The 19,270-nt window shown below is 30.2% G+C and overlaps 1 protein-coding gene across 1 annotated transcript in view; it reads left to right on the top strand.

The window, feature by feature from the left end:
• The window catches only part of LOC121122948 (glycine receptor subunit alpha-3-like), a 72,281-nt gene that overhangs the window by 27,088 nt on the left and 25,923 nt on the right, over positions 1-19,270 (top strand). Inside the window, exons 3-4 of the mRNA XM_071890688.1 lie at positions 1,246-1,443; positions 18,871-19,059. Coding sequence (XP_071746789.1) covers positions 1,330-1,443; positions 18,871-19,059 — 303 coding nt within the window. The 5' untranslated portion in view covers positions 1,246-1,329. The remainder of the gene's footprint in view (positions 1-1,245; positions 1,444-18,870; positions 19,060-19,270) is intronic.

Genomic DNA, 19,270 nt, shown 5'->3' with positions numbered 1-19,270 from the left:
TTTCATATTCATAAGAATTGTGCAATTCTTTTTTATTCTTAATCAAGTACTTGCAGGTATATTTCAGATTTTTTGAAAATCAAAATTGAGGTCATCAGAAATTTAAATATTCTTTTTTTTGACTTATTTTTTGGAATTATCACACTTCAAAATACTCGTAGTTAGGTACTAAATTTCAAGAGGTTACTCTTTTGGATAAAAAAATATACAATAAAGAGAAGCGTCAGGTAAAAAGACATTAAAGTGACGTAGAAAATTTTGTCTGAGACGAGTATATATATCTCAGAAACAACTCAAAATAATGTGTTGAAATTTGGCACACTTAATTTACTGATGAATTTGAGCTTGTGTGTTAATGATAATCCAAATCTGAGAGGGTCGGCTGACATTTTTTATTGATTTTGGTAGATTTGACATAGAATGACCCTCTGACCAATGAAAGGAACAATAACAAAATTATACCACAAATTTCATTTCTGAAATGTGAATAAAAGACTCTGACAATACTCTGCTGTTATGGTTATAAAGCACTCATGACATTATTATTTGATAACTCATGAGCTTATAAATGATGTATAATTACTTGGAGTAGGATGATACGTTGTATATATTTGCAAAAATATGAGGTTGTCCATATTTTCCAGTAATAAACAGGACTGATTAGCAGTCACAATATCACCAGCTGTTAAAAAAATATTTCAATTTATACCTGTAGTTGCGAGGTACAGTGAAGCTAGCTTGAAAGCATTGGGAAATTTATTTAAATTACACATCCATCATACCACTGGGGTTTCCTCAACTGGAATGTACTTTTTCATTTTGTGAGTCATTATCTCTTTTTTGTATAAGCAAATACATGAATTATTTCTAATATAAGAGGATGCTTATGGATTAAAATCTCACCTCCTTATCTAAATCTATTAATTTAAAAGATTAAATAACAAAAAATTTATGATATCAAAGTATTTAATATGTGGATATATATATATATATATATATATTATGTAAATATGTACGTTCCTTACCGAATCTAAAAACGTACCGAACCTAACTGCAGTATAACCCGTACCGTACCAGCCATAATAGAGACCGCAAAATACCAAAAAAGTTCGTCACTGATGAAAAAAAAATATTTTTCTTTGCGAAATGTTAAATTTAAGGTTCTACAGATGACTTCACTTATTACTTTTACGGACCTATTTATTACCTATAGGATATTAACCTATTTTTGTATTTCATTTTTAGGTTTTGATGGATTTGACGTTCGTAAAGTAGATGACATCGAATATACAGTAGAGATATCTTGTTATTTCTTAACAAAATGGAGAGATGATCGACTCATATTACACTCAGACGTTAAAAAAAGATAAGTTACGAGATCCATCTACAGGGGTTTCGTCCGATGATGAATGGTTTCCAATTGATTTGGAGTTTGTTGATAAGGTAACATTATCTTTTCATAAATAAATATGTACTACTCAAATCTAGTGTTGTGTCAGTTCTATCAGTCCTTGGGACAGGTAATTAAGATTGTCGGTCCTTCAGACCGTCAGAACTGATTATAAAAAAAGAAATTAATTTAAGTAACACCATCAAGGATGGATATAAAGGAATGAAATGGACCAGTACTGAGACTGAAGTGGATGGGACTGGATTCCTCAGTCCTAAATTAGAATTGACACAACACTAGTAAAACCTATACACCAAGTAACAAAATGTCTTATGTGCTTGAGTATACACATAATCTTTGTAAAATCCTCTTTTCCACGGAAGCTGTCACTTTTAATGTTCTGGCAAATCATGCTACTTTTTCGTCTCTTCCCAAAAAATCACCATGTTAATTTAATTAAAATGGTAAATTCACGGGAGTGTATATGTATATTATTTGGAAAAACTTTGCATACTATAATCCTCGAACTTCAACAGCCCTTCCTCTCAAAATAAAGATATTCCGTCATTTAAGATGTTTCTAGTTTGGGGGAGAGAAATTACCACGTTAGTGCTTCTAAAATTTTGTCTAAAATGATTTTTTCACTGTTATAAACACATCATATTTTAAATCACAAAATCTCCTCATTTTAAATGAGGGAGTAAACATACTTAATTGTCTACATATGTATATGGTGTACAGTGGATAAGGAGAATATATCTAAAAAAAGGAGATTTTGCTTAAAATGTAGTATTTTGTTAATAAATATTCTTTGCATTAGATGAATTGCACTTGAAAATAGAGAGTAGAACTGACTTTATGAAAGATTTTTTGAAGATCATCTATAAATTTTCTATGTTACCGAAATTAATTCGGGACTTAATTTTATTTTGCAGTACCTTTGTTGCACAAGTTGTGATATTTTTTTCATTATTTAAAAAATCTTGTCATTTTCATTTATAACACAACAAACGATATGTAAAATACATTTATGGTTTTTAATGAATTTCATCCCAAAGAAATGGGCATTATTTAGGTTTAAAATAGTACAAATAGTTGGTAGGTTGTCCGTTCTTGCAAATATAAAGAGATAAAATTATATTATTTAGTTATTATTGGGTTATTTAATCTTTTTTCTGGTCTCTTATGAAGTTATAGATATATATATATTTGAATACAGTAGGTTCAGATTGAAGTCTTCTTGGTAGATTTTGCTAAAAAGGTTATTTTAAATGGACCGTAGCTCTTTATTGTTCGCCTCTAAACCACTCTCGGAAAACTTTCTTATACCGAAACACCTGTTTCCTTCAATCAGTCGGCTTGATGTTACTCCAACCAATATCACCCAAGCCGTTAAGGATTAGCTGATAAAATTCAATACAAAAGGGATGAAATACTGAAGTATGGATCTTTTTTTTTGTTTGTGTACACCTTAAAAACGAGCCTACAACCTCTTTAGAACCTCATGGAATGTGCACCTTTACGATCTACATGGTAAAGGTGCAGTACACCAGCGTTTGATTTAAACATGAGGTTGTGGGTTAGGTTCTGGGTTGTCATCCAACAGCATCGCCTCCAGTCTAGTGCACTGACTTGGGAAGTAAAACTTAATTTGTATGTCCAAGTATTTAGAAGGTAAGAACTTTATCGAGGTCATTTCCTTTCCAACTGGTTCTCTGTCCATTATTGTAAAAAAATTAAATGCATCATTATATAACTATTTAACAATAAATTACGATGGGTATTATAAAAGGCTTCTTGAGGAAAGTGCATCTAAATATTGCGTAATTACGTGTCACTACTGACTATGTTCGTCAACGCCTAATAAATACGAGAAATGCCGGGTACAATCACTAGTTTCTTTATATTTCTAAGCCTCTTTTTCTTAAGAGAAATCCAAAATCTTATATACGCATATGGAACAACCTCCCCTCACTTTGCGGTTTTCAGATACTTTTAAAAAATAATCCACATCTACTTTAATTCTACACCACATTATATAATTTCATTTTATCATATTATTTTATTATATTTTATAATAATTTTTATTTTATTTTATCAGGAGTCGACAATATAAGGCTTTTTTAGCCAATAGTTAAGACCAACCAAATATATCCATATAATACGTAGGCATATTAAGGGTTTATCTTAATAATTTACCTTGCCAAGGAAAGTACCACGTTAGTGATGAAATTTTGTGGATTCCCATCTTTTAATAAAAACTTTTAATTTATTATGCTCTAATAATGATTAATATGAGAAAAATGCTAATTTAATCCTCGTTATCACCATACTAAATTATGAGCAAAATACGTATTGGGTTACTAACTATGGGCAATCACATTTGCATAATATTATTATACTAGTTAATTATACTTAATTAGTGATTAAAAGGAAAATACTATAAAAGGTTGATTAAACTAAAGTACTCAAGTGAATGAGAGAACCCCCAGCAGAGGGAGAGCTGTGAGTATACTTTTTCTTTCTCGTTTTTGATTAGCTTAAAATTGTAAGGTACAATATATTCATATTTGAAAAGTCTTAGAGGCTATCTATTAGTAGACAAGATACTTAATTTAATTATTTAGAAACTATAATCGACCCACAATTGCAATATAATTTTTATAATGATCATATGTAGTATAATATATGGTAATGATCGATAAGCTACGAATAAAAAGTATCCAGGCTTATTGTTTATGAAAATTATTATCATTCAAATAAACAAAACTAGAAGGAATTTGTGAAATATTGCCATTCAACGTGCGAATAGGACTTCAACAAACTTGAAGATAGATCTTATTTTACTATGTACTATGTAGAAGTCTTGCTTTGTTCAGGAAAATATTTTACAAGTGGTACATCACCCCCTGCATTCGGAAGGGGTTGGGTGGAAGGTCTGTAATCCCTCTTAATTAAGGAATTTTTGTGTTTAACTAGAAAAGTTAATAGTTTAATTTTTGTATATAAAAATTTAATATTTTAATTTTTTGATATAAAAATTTAATATTTTAATTTTTTGATATAAAAAAATATTTAATACAAAAAGTTTAATTTTTAACACAAAAAGTTTTTTTAACACAAAAAGTTTAATTTTTTTTTAACACAAAATTTATTCTGTGAATGGCTATGGATTTTTTTTTTTATCCAAAACATTTTACTCTTTGTTAATATCTGTAAATTTAACAAAAAAATTCTAAATATAATTTTTTTTTTGACAATAGCTGTGTATTTTTGAATTTTTTTGAGAAAAAATTATATTTTTTGATATTTATTGAAAAAATTAATTTTTAAAATTTTTTCCAAATAATTTTTATTTTTGGATTTCTTTTCAAAAAAAATTCCAAAAGCCAAGCCCCCCCCCAAATATAATCACGCGGACAAGCTAAACCTGCTTTGTGCTGGTAAGGGAGTAAATATTTTACGAGTGGTACATCACTAAAAAAAAAGTTGATAATCCCTGTGCTAAAATTACCCTCTCTTGAAAGAAGGAGATCATTACCTAAGATTTCCAGGTACATGGCCTGTCCATCCTTCCTTCGATGTGGTAACGTTGTTCCTTCTCTTTAGTTGAGAATTGCTCCCAAAATATAATTGTTTCCTATGAATATTTTCAGCTGAACTGTTGATGTTAGTACTGATCGCCGTTCTAAAGTGTGGGTTATAGTTGAGTGGCTCATCTGCTCCAAAGGCAATGAGAGAACCAACGATTGAACTTTACCAAGAAACTGCCATTCTATACCAATAATTGCACAAGGTCTTTATTTCTTTAAAAACTTCATTCGGTCCAAAAAATATTCTGTCTTAGAATCCATATGCAGTTGATCTATAGAACACCTATTTGATTATTTTTATCTTCCCTTTCAATGCTTCTTTTTACCCAACTGATGTTTAGATTTTTCCATAATAATTTTGCGTCGACTAAACCCAGTCCCAGAATTTCTTAAAATTGTTAGGGCGACTACGTCAATTTTCGAGCCTTTTTTTGCATACCGGAATATCATTTTTTTTTTAATTTCCAGTGTCTTGTCGATCCTTACATAGGACTAAAGACTGCAGTGCCGTCCAGTTCAGCCCTGTTTATAAGTACTTAAACGGATAAAGTTTGGTCCTTTATGGCGTCACTCAACTTTATTTATTTTTTTAAATCAGTTCTAGTACCGACAATCCAAATGACCAAAGGTCTTAAGGACTGGTCCTAAGACTAGAATAAATATGGGCTGATACAATACGAAATATACATAACATTTTAATTATTAATATGTTAAGACATTCTAAAAACTATCTATCCAAGCCTCATTAAAGCTGAAACAATTTTTTAATATATTTCTAAATATTAGGTACTTTATTAATCGACAAAGATCAAACATCAAAGAGTTAATTTTACAATTGTATAATGTGGAGAAATGCTAATTTTTTCTTTATGTTAACTCTCTTCTTTTTAAAAGTTATTTAATAAGGCAATATATTTAGAATAATCATACCATAAGCCCCTCTATAAACTCTGAATAAATATGTAAATGGCTTTTTTAAATGGTCCCATAGTAAATATAAAAGAGATAACTATGAGTAAGCTGATTGATAAAGTTTATTAATGGGTTTTGCAGGTTTATATATCCAAATTAAATTACACAGGTTATTTAAAGTGGTCACCTTTGACCTTTCGGACCTGTGCCAAACGCTTTTCATGTAGGCTAACTAGTTTTTTCTGAGGTTTTTTCTTAAGATAACTTAGTTTGGACGAAGAAACTGCCATTGTTCGTTATGGAAACTTCATTGGCTTTCCTTTCAATTGCTCTTTAAATGGAAAAATCCGGGTCGGTAAAATCTGGCTAAGAATGTGGCCAACGGATTTTGTTTCATTAGTGTTTCACTTCATTTTTATAAAGTGACTATACTTTCAAATCGGTATGAATAGATGCTCTATTCTATTTGAAGAAAAAATCTTGGTTTGGTTAAGATACAAAGAATCAAGGCATAAAAATCATAATTTTTTCTTCTAGAATGATGATGAAAGAAAGAAAAGTTAAAGTTATCTATATTTCTACCTCAAGTACCTGATATATGATGTATTTCTCTTATATTTATACATACTTATTACGTCACAAAATGTTACGTATTTTTCAATCTTTCATTAAAAGACACTTGTTTCAGATATTTTTCCTTGTCTACGTTTGAGAAGGCCTAATGGATCCATGACAGAAGTGTTGAGTCAGTTTTTATTTATGACCGTAATTCAGTTTAGTTCCCCTTGTCCTTTAAGAAGGTAAAATTGATCTCTCATGACGTCATTGAGGTTTCCTTTTTAATTCCTCTGTTATATAATAAAATAAAATATATTACTTAGTAAAAAAATAATATGTTTAGTTTTATGTTACATTACCTATAATTAAAGCGTTGTTGTTGTTTTTATTTTGCTAATAATACATAATTCATATATCTTCTTTGAAATAATAAACCAACGACATTTTTAGCAAAAATTCCAAGAACCAACAATTCAGGACCTGTCTTGAGGAGCGGTCTGAAGTTCAAAAGACCGATATGTCTGGTCTTAAAACAGGACTAGAACAAATAAATATGGACTTCATGTTTCAGCTTCCTTTATCGCATTTGGGGGGGAGGGGGAGACTAAACAAACTATATTTACAAGGAATAAACAAATCAACTTATTCAGTTATTTCATCAACTGAAGCCTCAATATTCAAAATATTGGTTATATTTGTCATTTAAAATTAAGGGGTTATTTAGGAAAGCGACTCTGTTGGCTATAATACGCATTTTAAGCACATAAAAAATATAGATACCACTGTAACAAAATGAAGCTCTTGTTGCACTAGCAAACACGTAAATGACGATTAAAACTGTCAACCTTTATAGGTTTCGACTTTAAAGCCTTTTTTTAAAATCAAGTTTTAAAAGGAATTACTACGATTCAGTGCCATATTTTGACATGAAAGAACCATATGGATGAAAATCAAAGTAAATTGTAAATTGATGAAAACATTTCAGCATTGTAGAAATGAATTATTTATTACTTTATCTTGATTACACTTAATAAAAAATATATACAACCACCAAAAAAATCAAGTAAAATAAAGGACCTGACTTAGAAGCTAATATATTTTTTATCTTTCCTTCGAGTGCTTTATATCCTAACTGAAGTTATAGAATAGACCTTATATTTTAATTTAAAATAAGTACATTTATAAATAGTCGATTTTAATTGATCTATGGTCAATTTTGTCTTAAATATTTATTAAGAAATTTAAACATAATACGCTGGCTAGTTTCCGTGAATATAATTATAATAATATTCCGTTGGGGAAAATTAAATAGTTTATTATTATGTATACAGTTTTATAATTAATAATTTTAATGTAAGGGAATTAAAACGAGTTTATATATGCTTCATATTCAGAATAATTGATTAATTGTTAGTTATGAACTCATAAATGATTATTTTTTTCCACCGAATATTATGAATATAAATATAATCATACTTATATTAAGCAGTCAGGCAATGGAGCCTAAAAATAGCCTCATTCGAGATTATGACAAATTTGGAATCAATCATACAGAATAATTGATTATTAAGAACTCATAAATGATTATTTTTTTCTCAATATTATGCAATGGAGCCTAAAAATAGCCTCAAACGAGATTATGACAAATTTGGAATCATTTTGAGTTAGCAGCGCTCAGAAACTCAAAATGTTTGATGAGTTTTCGTCATGATTCTATAAAATTGGAGTACACTCGGGTTAATTCGAATTTGAAAATACACTCTCGACCTGTGATCAGACTTTCCTTATTTATTGGGTCCAGTCTATTTTTAGAATAAGTCCTTAAGAATGTACATCCTTAGAATGTTTCCTATAAATTTTTATGGTTTATTAAAGCAAAAAAGAAATATGACATATGTATAAAGAACATTCATTACACATATCCTGCAAAAAAATTCGTGTTTCTATTAATATAATACGAACATATTATATGTTTAGTTCAATATAATAATTTATTCTATTACGTAACCAACGGCGTTTGCAGGATTATATTTTTGAAGGGGCTTTGTTTTTGGATGTTTTTAGAAAAAAAATCCATCAATTAAAATTATTTGGAAAAAAATTATTGATTTTGATATGAAGAATTGTTATGGCTTGAAGATATATAAAGTCCTTAAAAATGCATAGTCTATTGGCCTGTTCCAAATTTATACAAATATATATTTACAAAACCTTTGCACTTTAGTCTTTAGCGCGCTCAATAATAAAAACAAAGAAAAATCATTTTAACATAGCAGCTTTATATTTGATTCAAATCTTAACTGAAAATGCACATGAATTATGATACACATAAGAGACCAAAAACAAATAGAAACAGTACTTTTTGTCTGCAATATTTCCTCAATAAGACTACATTATTTTTTCACATATCAAAAATATTTATATGATTTACATCAGGGAAATTTGTATATAGAATACGACTACATATACTATTACGTCTTTTATCAAATATGTTTATATTATACATAACGGAGCACTATATACATACAGTGCACCTTGTGAATTGTTTGTATATATTCAGACATTCATATAGATAGAAATACCCATTTTGCTACAATAACATAAAAGATACTTCCTCCAAAAATCCGGAGTGTTATTCTACCTTTTCATGAGCATTTTCATACGTAACTACTCAATAATTATGTCCGTTCATATGTGTTCTGCATTCAAGAATAGTAATAAGAGTTTGAGAAAAAAATTAATATGTCTGGATGACTGATGAGTACTCTATTCTTTAGAGTGAGCATGAATAAAGACAAACAAATTTTATTTTAACGTACTGGGATTTATATTTAATTCAAATCTTAATATATTCTAAAATGTATATGGATTATAATATACATAAGGGACTAATAACCAAAAAAACTCAGAAACATTCTCCTTGTTTAAATACAACCGCCTGCAACTTCATTGATATGAGTACATTGTTAGTTTTTGTATAAAAAAATATTTATATTAGTTACGTCAAGGTGGATGTACTATATACAGTTCATCCTGTGTACACGATCGATGCTGTATGCGCACCCCTGCTATATTTATTAATACGACTATATTGTTATAGAGCACTATATACGGAGGATCCCAGTGACCCATTTTTATACAGACAGATAGACTTGGCTTTATTGAAACATTGTCTATTTATTGAGTATACAAATAATAGTTTGTATTTTGTGTTTTTTTATCTTTATCACGTAATTTGTCCGACGATTTAGATTGTTTGATAGACGTTGTCTCATGTATGCGACAAACCTAGTTACCGAAAGATATGTAGAATATTTTTGTGGACATTTATGGGGTAGCAAGTATTTTTTGTCCACTTGTGTTATTTGTAGATTTTGCATTATAAACAATGATTGAATGTGTATGTGTTAGATGTCATTTTGAAGTACAAATAATGATTTGCAAATCCTCAATGATTAATGAACATCATTCCATATATGAAACCATTGCTTGCAAAACCTATTTTAACTTTTAATTCATGTATATATTTACCCATCATAATTTATTATTATTATAGAAAGAAAACATCTAAGTTATAAAGCTAATTATGTAGGATACTCATGAGTTATTATTCATCCCTCAAGGTTATACACAAGTCACGAGTCATAAAACTTTTATGAATGGCAACTTGGAGTCAATATTACAAGTAATTACTATGTTTTTGTATGTAAAGTCTACAGTTCTTATATGACCCTCACAGAACTGACCAGGCTCCAAGGAGGCACCCACACAAAGTTATTGTCTCCTAGAGCCAACAGTGTGGCCACCCATAAAAGACACACAAAAATGGTAATAAGTATATAGGAGTATATAGAATATCTCATACCATTTTTGGCAAATGCACGTTCTTCACTACTCCAACGCATGAATGCAACTAACTGTATTTGAAAAAACAACAACTTTAGAATCTTGCCTCTTGAATAAAATCCCACTCGTCCTGTTGCTACTTCGACCGCCTGTTTGCCATGCATCGTTATGTTGCCGCACCCTGTTCAATCACATGAATAATTCATTAATTCTTTAGAGGTTGCTTATTATGAAATAAATTTAACATACATCGAGAGCGATAACTAGCCTGTGTTCGTCTTTGAAATGATTTTGTCCTTTTTTACATCCTTTCATCTAATATTTATTAAGTTTCAATCTATACGATTCATTTATTTTTTAATCTTTATGAAATTCCACACAAATTGGATCTTGGTAATCATATTCCCCCCCTTTTTCCTCCTGGTTCACTGGGTTTCCTCATCTTTATTACTTTCATTCGATCTAAAGAATTAAATAAAGTATAAATTTTGTAAAAAATAAAATAAAAGGGTTAATTAAATGAACAGAGAGATATTCTTAGACTTTTACAAAATATGTTCTAAAACGTGTGCGAGTTTATGGTCTAATTGACCATCTTAACAATGTGTTTTTATTTTCCAAAGCTGTAATCATGATTAAGGTTGTAAATTCTAAGGTCTTTCGGTATGTACAGAGTGCAACAAGGAAATTTACCGCGTCATTCTACATAACTTGTTTGCTCTAATTCAGATGTCAGGCGACATCTCAAGCAATGTTTAGATGCATCTGTTGTTTTTCTTGCCATTGTTTTGATTTGATCAAAAATCAGACAAAAAATGAGTGAACAGGAATCAAACAGGCAAAGGGGTGATTCCATGTCAAATCAACGAAAATAAATAAAAATGTCACTTGTCCCCCTCAGATTTGGATGATTTTTTAGAAAACAGGCTCAAATTCATGAGTAGATTAAGTTTCCCAAATTTCAGAACATAATTCTGAGTCGTTTCCGAGATATATATACTCGTCTCAGACCAAAACATCGCTTTCATGTCTAAAATATTTTAACTTTTTTTCTTCAAAATGTGATATGATACACTATAGATATTACAATTTTTGACAATCTTGAAGTAAATTCAATTTTAAAAAATTATCAATATTTCAATAATTTGACTATATGAACCTAAAAGGTATCATTTTACATTCCATTTAACCCAGAAAAAAATTAAGAAAAATCCCCAAATAAAACTGTAAAGCTGTAGTTATTTTTTACAAAATATATTTTTTCCTTTACAATTACAGACATACACGAAATGGGGGTTAGTAAACATTAAATAAACCTTTAAATACTCAAAATTTTAAATTTTGTATAGCCTTTTTGGATTGTTTATGATTTGTTCTTATTCCTTGTAATTTTCGGTTGAAGAATAATATTTTTTTCTAGCCTATCTGTAGCCACCCCAGAGTGCCCTGGTTTTCATTCTAGATTACTTTTCTTTCTAGTAGGAGCCTATGGAAATGGCCAGATTCCCTAAAATGATATTTCTAGAAAATTATCCGAATATCTGTCTTTTCTTTTATTATTGTGTCCAGGATTGTCAACACATGATGATGCCTGTCACTTACATTTGATCCCATGAAGTCAATTCCTTGAAACACGTCAGAATTCAATGTATATATTCCCATTGTTTTAAATACATTCTTAGTATTAAAACAAGAACATGACACAGTCCAAGATCGTAAATTGACATCGTCTTTCCTGGATTTATAAACATCCAACATGATACTTGTTTACCAAAATAAGACTTGAAAGGCCTGAAAACAGAAACATCCATGGACTGCAATTTATTTCAAGTGTGAGGAGGAATAGTAAGGATAACAACTTCATTATCTTTGCCATGTTTAATTGAATTATTATTTAAATGAGATTCGTGGTTAAGTAATCCATGATAAGTAACACCTTATCTTTTTTAGATGCATGGAATATTTGATTATTAGTTTAATAACTATTAAAAAGTTTTTAGATGTAATCCAACTGGATTTGTGCACGAGTCCCAAAAACTCACTCGTCGCCCGGACATAATTTTTGTTTTATCAAATCTTATTTTGGGAAAAACGATATAGGAGGTAGACAAGTCCCCCTTGCACTTACAATATCAATCATGGTAACAAGTTTGCCCTTTTCTCAAGACACGACTTGTCCAAATTGATGGCATCCCTTTGTGGTAATGAGTTTTGGCATTTTTTGAGTTGATGGGATTCTAGTTTCATCAAGATTATAGATTCTGTGACTTTCGAAAGTATCATTTTCAAGAACACTTATGTTGGCAAAAAAAATGGTGACAGTGATCCTATTACGATGTCAATTTGTGTATTCTGATGTTAAGAGTTTTCTTTTCATCCAAGAATTCTCTAATTCAATCCTTTACAACTCCTTTTTTGTCGTCCCAAGATTTTGGATGAATAATTTGATTTTTAGTAACATATTCATAAGCTAGCCTACAAGTTTTAATTGAAGTCAATCCATAAAATATTACTGATGTAGTCTTTAAATATTGGCAAAATTGGATTTCAATTGTATCGTTAAAGTGAGTTCTAAGAGGAACAAATTTGAGCTTGCAGTCTATAATTTGCGATCATTTAATTGCTACCAATAAAGTTGTTTGAGGAATATAATACAATTTTGAAGCTTTAAGAATACTCCTTTCTCCAACATGATCCTTAAATGCCTTTTGAAGGTCTTCTTAGGATCATCATTCATTGGTTGATGTCTCTCATAAGATAGGGAGAGGGATCTTTTGATGACATGGTCTGCATTCTGCAATTCTTCCATACAGACATTGCACGTTGAGCTTATGTCTTTCCACTTGCCTAGGTGAGCTGGAAAAAGGCCATGTCCAGTGTAGGGTTGTTCAATGAGTCTCCATTTTTCTCTTCCGAGCTTGATACACTTCGACTTCGGCTTATTAAGCATAGTATGTGTATGTTTCAAACTTTGATCTTTTTTATACCGGGCACACCAATATTGATAGAAGAAGTTATGAATTACCTTCTTTATGTAGCTTGGAAGCGTCCCAATAGTAAACTGGTTTTGGCTCTCAGTACCCCTCTTCACAAGATGGTCTGCAAATTCATTTCCTGTAATGTCAGAATGTCCTTTGTACTATTCTAGATATAGTATATTTTTCTCAATCATTCCTTTGATGATGGTTTCTTTACATTTTAAAACTTATTTACTAGTAGTAAGTGGATTAAAGAACAACGGCTAACTCAAGAATAAACAGAGGAAGCGATGCTTTCATGCTAGAAGGAAAATATTTCATATAGGTAAGTACTAATCCTATCCTAATTTATTACTGCATTTAATATTCTGCTTATAATACTTGTATAATGATTTAATATCCCATTATTAATAAATATAAAAATATTTAGTATACTCAAAAAAATAACAAATGATCCCTTTGAATGATCAAAACTGTTTTCATATCCTTTACTAAAGCATAGATTACTTAACACTTGGATAGACACTAGACACACAACCTCAACAACAATTTTGAAGGAGAGGAATACATTTTTGTTAAAAAGTGATGAATCATGTGAATTGAAAAACAGGGACTAATCAAACTCTCCATTGAAAACTATTGTGTGTGGTGGTCGTAATTAATCATGAAGCTGTGAAAAGATTAAAGATTTTCTCAGAAAAATTCATTTTTTGAGTGTGAAAACTGAACGAGTGCTCCAAAAGTAATTAACAAGTATGATTCAATTTGTTCAGAGAAAAAGATAATATTTTATATAGAATTTTCTTATATTCCTTTTAGATCTAACTCTTAATCCCATTTCTCTTTTATTAGTGAATATGGAGAAAGGACCTTTTATTAAATCTCATCGAAGGGAGACATTTTTTGAGGGAATATCTATGTCATAGTTATTATATTATCAGTCCCTTCGTAGTTTATCATATTGTGCTTGTATTGGAGAAAAACGTCTCTTGATGAAGCTTTTTTTATCTATAGATTACTTTAGATTAAGTAGACTAACATTTTAAATGTCCTATCTATATTTAAAAAATAATGTTTGCCAGTTCGACGCATAATTGAATGTGTTATTTTCTGTGAAGTCATTTCTGAGGACGATACTTCATTTACACGATTAAAATTCAATCTAGCGTGTTCGCCATATTCCAAAAAAGGGAATTTATGTATTGATGTGAATCGTGTATGTTTTAGCTGGCCCGATTCTTTGGAATAGCTCATCTGAAGAATGAATTTTCTTTTCTGTAGTTTTTGTTATTGTTATTTAACTCCTGAGTAATGAACTTCATTTCCTACTAAATTTAATTATATTCAAAACCTGGTAAAACATTCGTGTCCGCACGATTATAGATATAAATACTTTTATTTGAGGGGGGGGCATAACAATTTCTGGAAAAAAATTTGAAAAATTAAATTTTTGGAATTTCCAAATATTACATTGTTTAGGAAAAAATTTCTATATTCATTTAAAAAAATAAAACAATAATAATAATTCACAAATTTTCAAAAAAAAAAAAAAAAGTTGGTAAAAAATTTTCCAAAATTATACGTCAAATACAAAATTTATTAAAAAAAAATAATGAATATTTAATTTTTGGGAGAATAATTTTAGAAATCCATAGTTATGAAGAAAAAATTTAAAAAATAAAATAAAATTTCAATTAATAAATTTTTGAAATTCCTTTTTTTGGTGGGGTTGGGGGGCTCCAAACCCTGCCCCTGCGGACGCTTGTGTACTTGTCTAAATAAATAACACATCAAAAAAATAAATCCTTATTTTAAAATAATATTTTCCATATGAATTTGGGATTATAACAAGATTAAATCTTTTATTCTTATTGTGAAAACGTTAAATTGTTATAATTTTTTATTTTTTTTTACAAAATTTAATTAGTACACTTTAGGTTGCGTGAATTCTATAGATAATAATTGAAATATTATTATTATCTACCTTAGTCAACCTCAGTCCTAACTTTTGAAAGAAAAATCAAAAGAAGTTGAAGCAAAACAGTTAATGAAATTTACTAAATCTGCATTAATAATAATTAATCGAAATTTTTTAATGATGTTGGATTGGTAAATATTTAGATATGAGCCCATGTCTCAATAGTCATCCAAAGGCAACCATTGGATGACTATTGCTATTTACTAGCTAATTCCGCTTATTTCGAGGAACTCGCTCAAATCAAATGTCTCGGTATTGCAGCAAACCTCTTATTTACGTGAACTGACGTTCCTTTTAACCCTACAAATTATCATTAATATATTTTACCTATCAAAGACATGAGTACATTTATATGGTACCTACAATAATTTTCATTGACAGCTCCATCATTCCTTAGAACAAAATTCAAATTGAATTAAGTCTGCTACTTCCAGCCTCCCCTTTCTTCATGATGATAAAAGATCTGTTTAGTAGTGTCAATACATATATGTCAGCCAATTAAAGATATACATTTAGTGATTATAAGTATAATTGGATATTATGTGCTTTCTCTTCATTTTTGAGTTTCTGACCGATTAATAGTATTCTAAAAACGTCATTCAATTCTTCAATCTTTTTTTATTGTTCTGTTGTAAAATACATGATCTTAAAAAAATATTAGACTTTTATTTGTTGAAATGTGAACAATCAATAGTCTTTTTTTAATTTTAAAAGTTTGTTAAAGAATAAGCCAAATGGTAATCCTGACAGTCATAAGAATGTTTAGAATTAGATCAATTTAGCACAAATTACGTTTAGGTTGTATTATTTCTGAGATATAGGATATAAAAACAATTCGTACTCCATATCAAATGAATAGGGGTTATCACGATGTCCATCATGACTTCTACTCTAAGTCCAAGAAGTCCACCACAAATTCTTAGTGTTTCTTTTCGTATTTCACGGACTATTGATTACTCTATATATATATGTTCTCTCTTTAAGTATAAAATAATAATGATAACGACTTTGCAACTGCTCAGTTTTCTACTAAAAAAAGTCGGATGCTCGTTCAATATCAAATCCTATACATTTCATTGATATTTCATTCTTGAAGAGAGAACATCTTTGTAACAAATAATAACTTATGCATGTTCTCATGAATGGCTGAGATTAAAACTGAGTTTTTGTTAAGGAGTTTATAAGACTACGTCCTTACTGGGCTGAGAGTCGAATTCAAGATAGACATTGGAGTAATCCTATCGATATTCTTGTTAGATACGAATGGGAATATGTAGTATTATGGGAGTCCTGATTTATTCGTACAATTATTAAGACCGTTCCTATCAGTCCATGGGACTGATTCTTAAGACTGTCGGTCCTTCCGACTATCAGTACTAGAACTAAATGAAAAAAGGAGAAATAAGTTGATTGACGTCATCAAGGATCGAACTTGATAAGTTTTAGGACTGATATGCAGGACTGAGCTGTACCGGACCGTAACTTAACTGGACAGGACTGGAGTCCTAAATAAGAACTGAAACAACCCTAGGGATAAGTTTAGATAGGGATAAGGGATCTCATGACTGCTTGCATTTAATCTAGTATAACGTTTTGATAACTAAGCTACTCCAAATTATCAGAGTTACCTTTACTTTTCGGATTTTTTTTTTTTTGGCATGATAAGATGTGATGTGATAATTTCTAAAACGGGTACACTGGATAAGTTTGCCCGCACGTCATACTTCCTCCTTCTAAAGCGATAGCGGAAAGTTGAAGTTCAATTATCAAAATCTTTTAATAATAAAGAAATAGCTTCCACTAAATGAAACGACGCAAACAAATATGTTATTGGAGTAAGAGAAGAGGGACTAGGGGTCGATCCGTAGACTGAGGATGAGGTTAGAGAAGATCACATCTCTTTATGTAAAGTACTACGACTATTTCTACGAAGTGATCTCAATCAGCCTTTTTCCTCACTCTATGGATCAGAGTCCAAGTCCCTTTTTTCCCTCACCTTCCCCCTCCCTACTCCATTAGAGAGAAACTCATAACCCTCTCCACATAATAAGACCTTCCATCTACTTTCATGATCCTCCAAAGGTCTCGAATATCTCGAAAAAGTCGAGGTCTCTCCCCTCCAACTCCAATGGCAATAATTTATTCTTCGCTTCGCAAAATATTTTCCTTAGTATTTAAAGGTAGCGATAATTGAATTTCAACTTTCCGCTGCTGTTTTTGTATCCAATTTTAAGATAGAAAGATTAAGTATGACGTGTGGGCAAACTTGTACAGTGTACTCTTTAAAACATATTTCATAAAACAACTGCTTGTAGATATTAAACATAAAAATCATCTTATTATGGAAGGATATAATTTTTTTTTTTTTTTGATAATTTTGGATTTTGAATAATATTTTGCTCTTGACTTCGTCTGTACGTTTTTGTATACATATGTATGGAGTATATATGCATAAAGTTCCCCAAAAGGGCCTGTAAAAATGATAGAAATTTTGCAGGTGTTTGAGTCAACCCTTGTTTTATACAACTCTTTACTTTATAGTGTTGTATAACATATGTGTAATAGACTCATTTTATACAACAAGAGTTTGTAGCTAAAATTCATATTAAAAAGAAAAGCAAAGTTAACACTGAGGATTTCTGGGGGAGGTATCTTCCATTGGACTGAAGGCCGAGTACTCTGGCAAGTAATGTCAAAGGCAGGGAAAACGAAGAGTTAAATTGAGGATTTGCTTAAAAGTTCTGAGTGTAGGTCTTTCTTGGAATCAGAGTAGAATTGAAGAGCAACAGGTAGGTAATTCCTGCTTATGTCCTTGCAAGACGTTTGTGTCTATCTCCTTTATAATATAGCTGCTCACATCTAATCTAATGATACGTCATAGCAAGTTAAACTATTCTTCTTAAATATAAGGATTACTTCAGGTTAATATAAATACAAGGTAGTAACATAACGCGTGTTCTACTGATGTTTGACTTTCACCACACTTTTTAATATCGACGTCATAGTGTATGAGTTCCTCTGTGTTTTGTTCAAATCTGTTTTCTTGTCCATTAGTCTATTCGATACATCAAACTAATTTATAGCAATAGTGATGTCAGAGACTATGATTGGTTGCGTCTTTTCTCAAAATCTGCTGGTCTTACCCAGCAAATGGTACGATACATCAAATTGAAAATTCTAGCAAACCCGATTACATGATGGTCTAACCTTATATTTCTATTAACCTTGAGGATTACCATGTTTTTTGTTTTTTTCAGCGTACCAGTATGAAATATTTACTAAAACTCTATTCATTAGGTCCATAAACAGTATCAAAATAATGATAAAGCATTATCTGTCAAAATTTAAGAATTTGTTGTACAACAGGCTCATGCTATTGTTTATATAATATTTATAAATTAACTGTTAAAACCTTTATATAAATAAACTATTTTCTTAGTCTATTATTAAAAAGAATTGTCTTCATTTATAAAAAGTAAACTTCAGGCAGTACTCATTAAATTAAGTACTTTTTCAAAACTTTTGAAGCAAATACTATTAGTAAATAATAGTTTTTAATTCAAACTCTGTATGATAAATTTACTGTCATTTATATAGCATATTTTATCTTTCCAGATATGGCTACCTGACGTAGAAGTTCTCAACTTAAAAGTGTTTCAATCCCTCACTGTACTTTCAAAACTTCAAGGTCTTTGGGTGAGTCCAAAGAAAGAAGTTTTATATGTTCTTGCAACACGGGTTACTTTTATTTGTGCTATGAGCTTTGATGCCTTTCCATTAGACGTCCAACAATGTTTACTTCAGGTAAGTAATATATTTTAATGGTATATTAATGTATACATGCAGTGTGGGGAACCCTAACTATCATAAAAGGAATCTTTGACTACATCACTTATTAAGTTCAAAAGGAAATAAGTTGAAATTCAATATGATAATTAACAATAGATATTTACATCTTATTCATTGGGCATCTACACATTGCTCCAACCTTCTCCTGAAACCAGAACACATCTTC

The sequence above is a fragment of the Lepeophtheirus salmonis genome, chromosome 8 (genome assembly GCF_016086655.4).
Source record: "Lepeophtheirus salmonis chromosome 8, UVic_Lsal_1.4, whole genome shotgun sequence".
In the NCBI taxonomy this organism is placed as follows: domain Eukaryota; kingdom Metazoa; phylum Arthropoda; class Copepoda; order Siphonostomatoida; family Caligidae; genus Lepeophtheirus; species Lepeophtheirus salmonis.
This window is presented reverse-complemented; position numbering and strand designations above follow the sequence as displayed.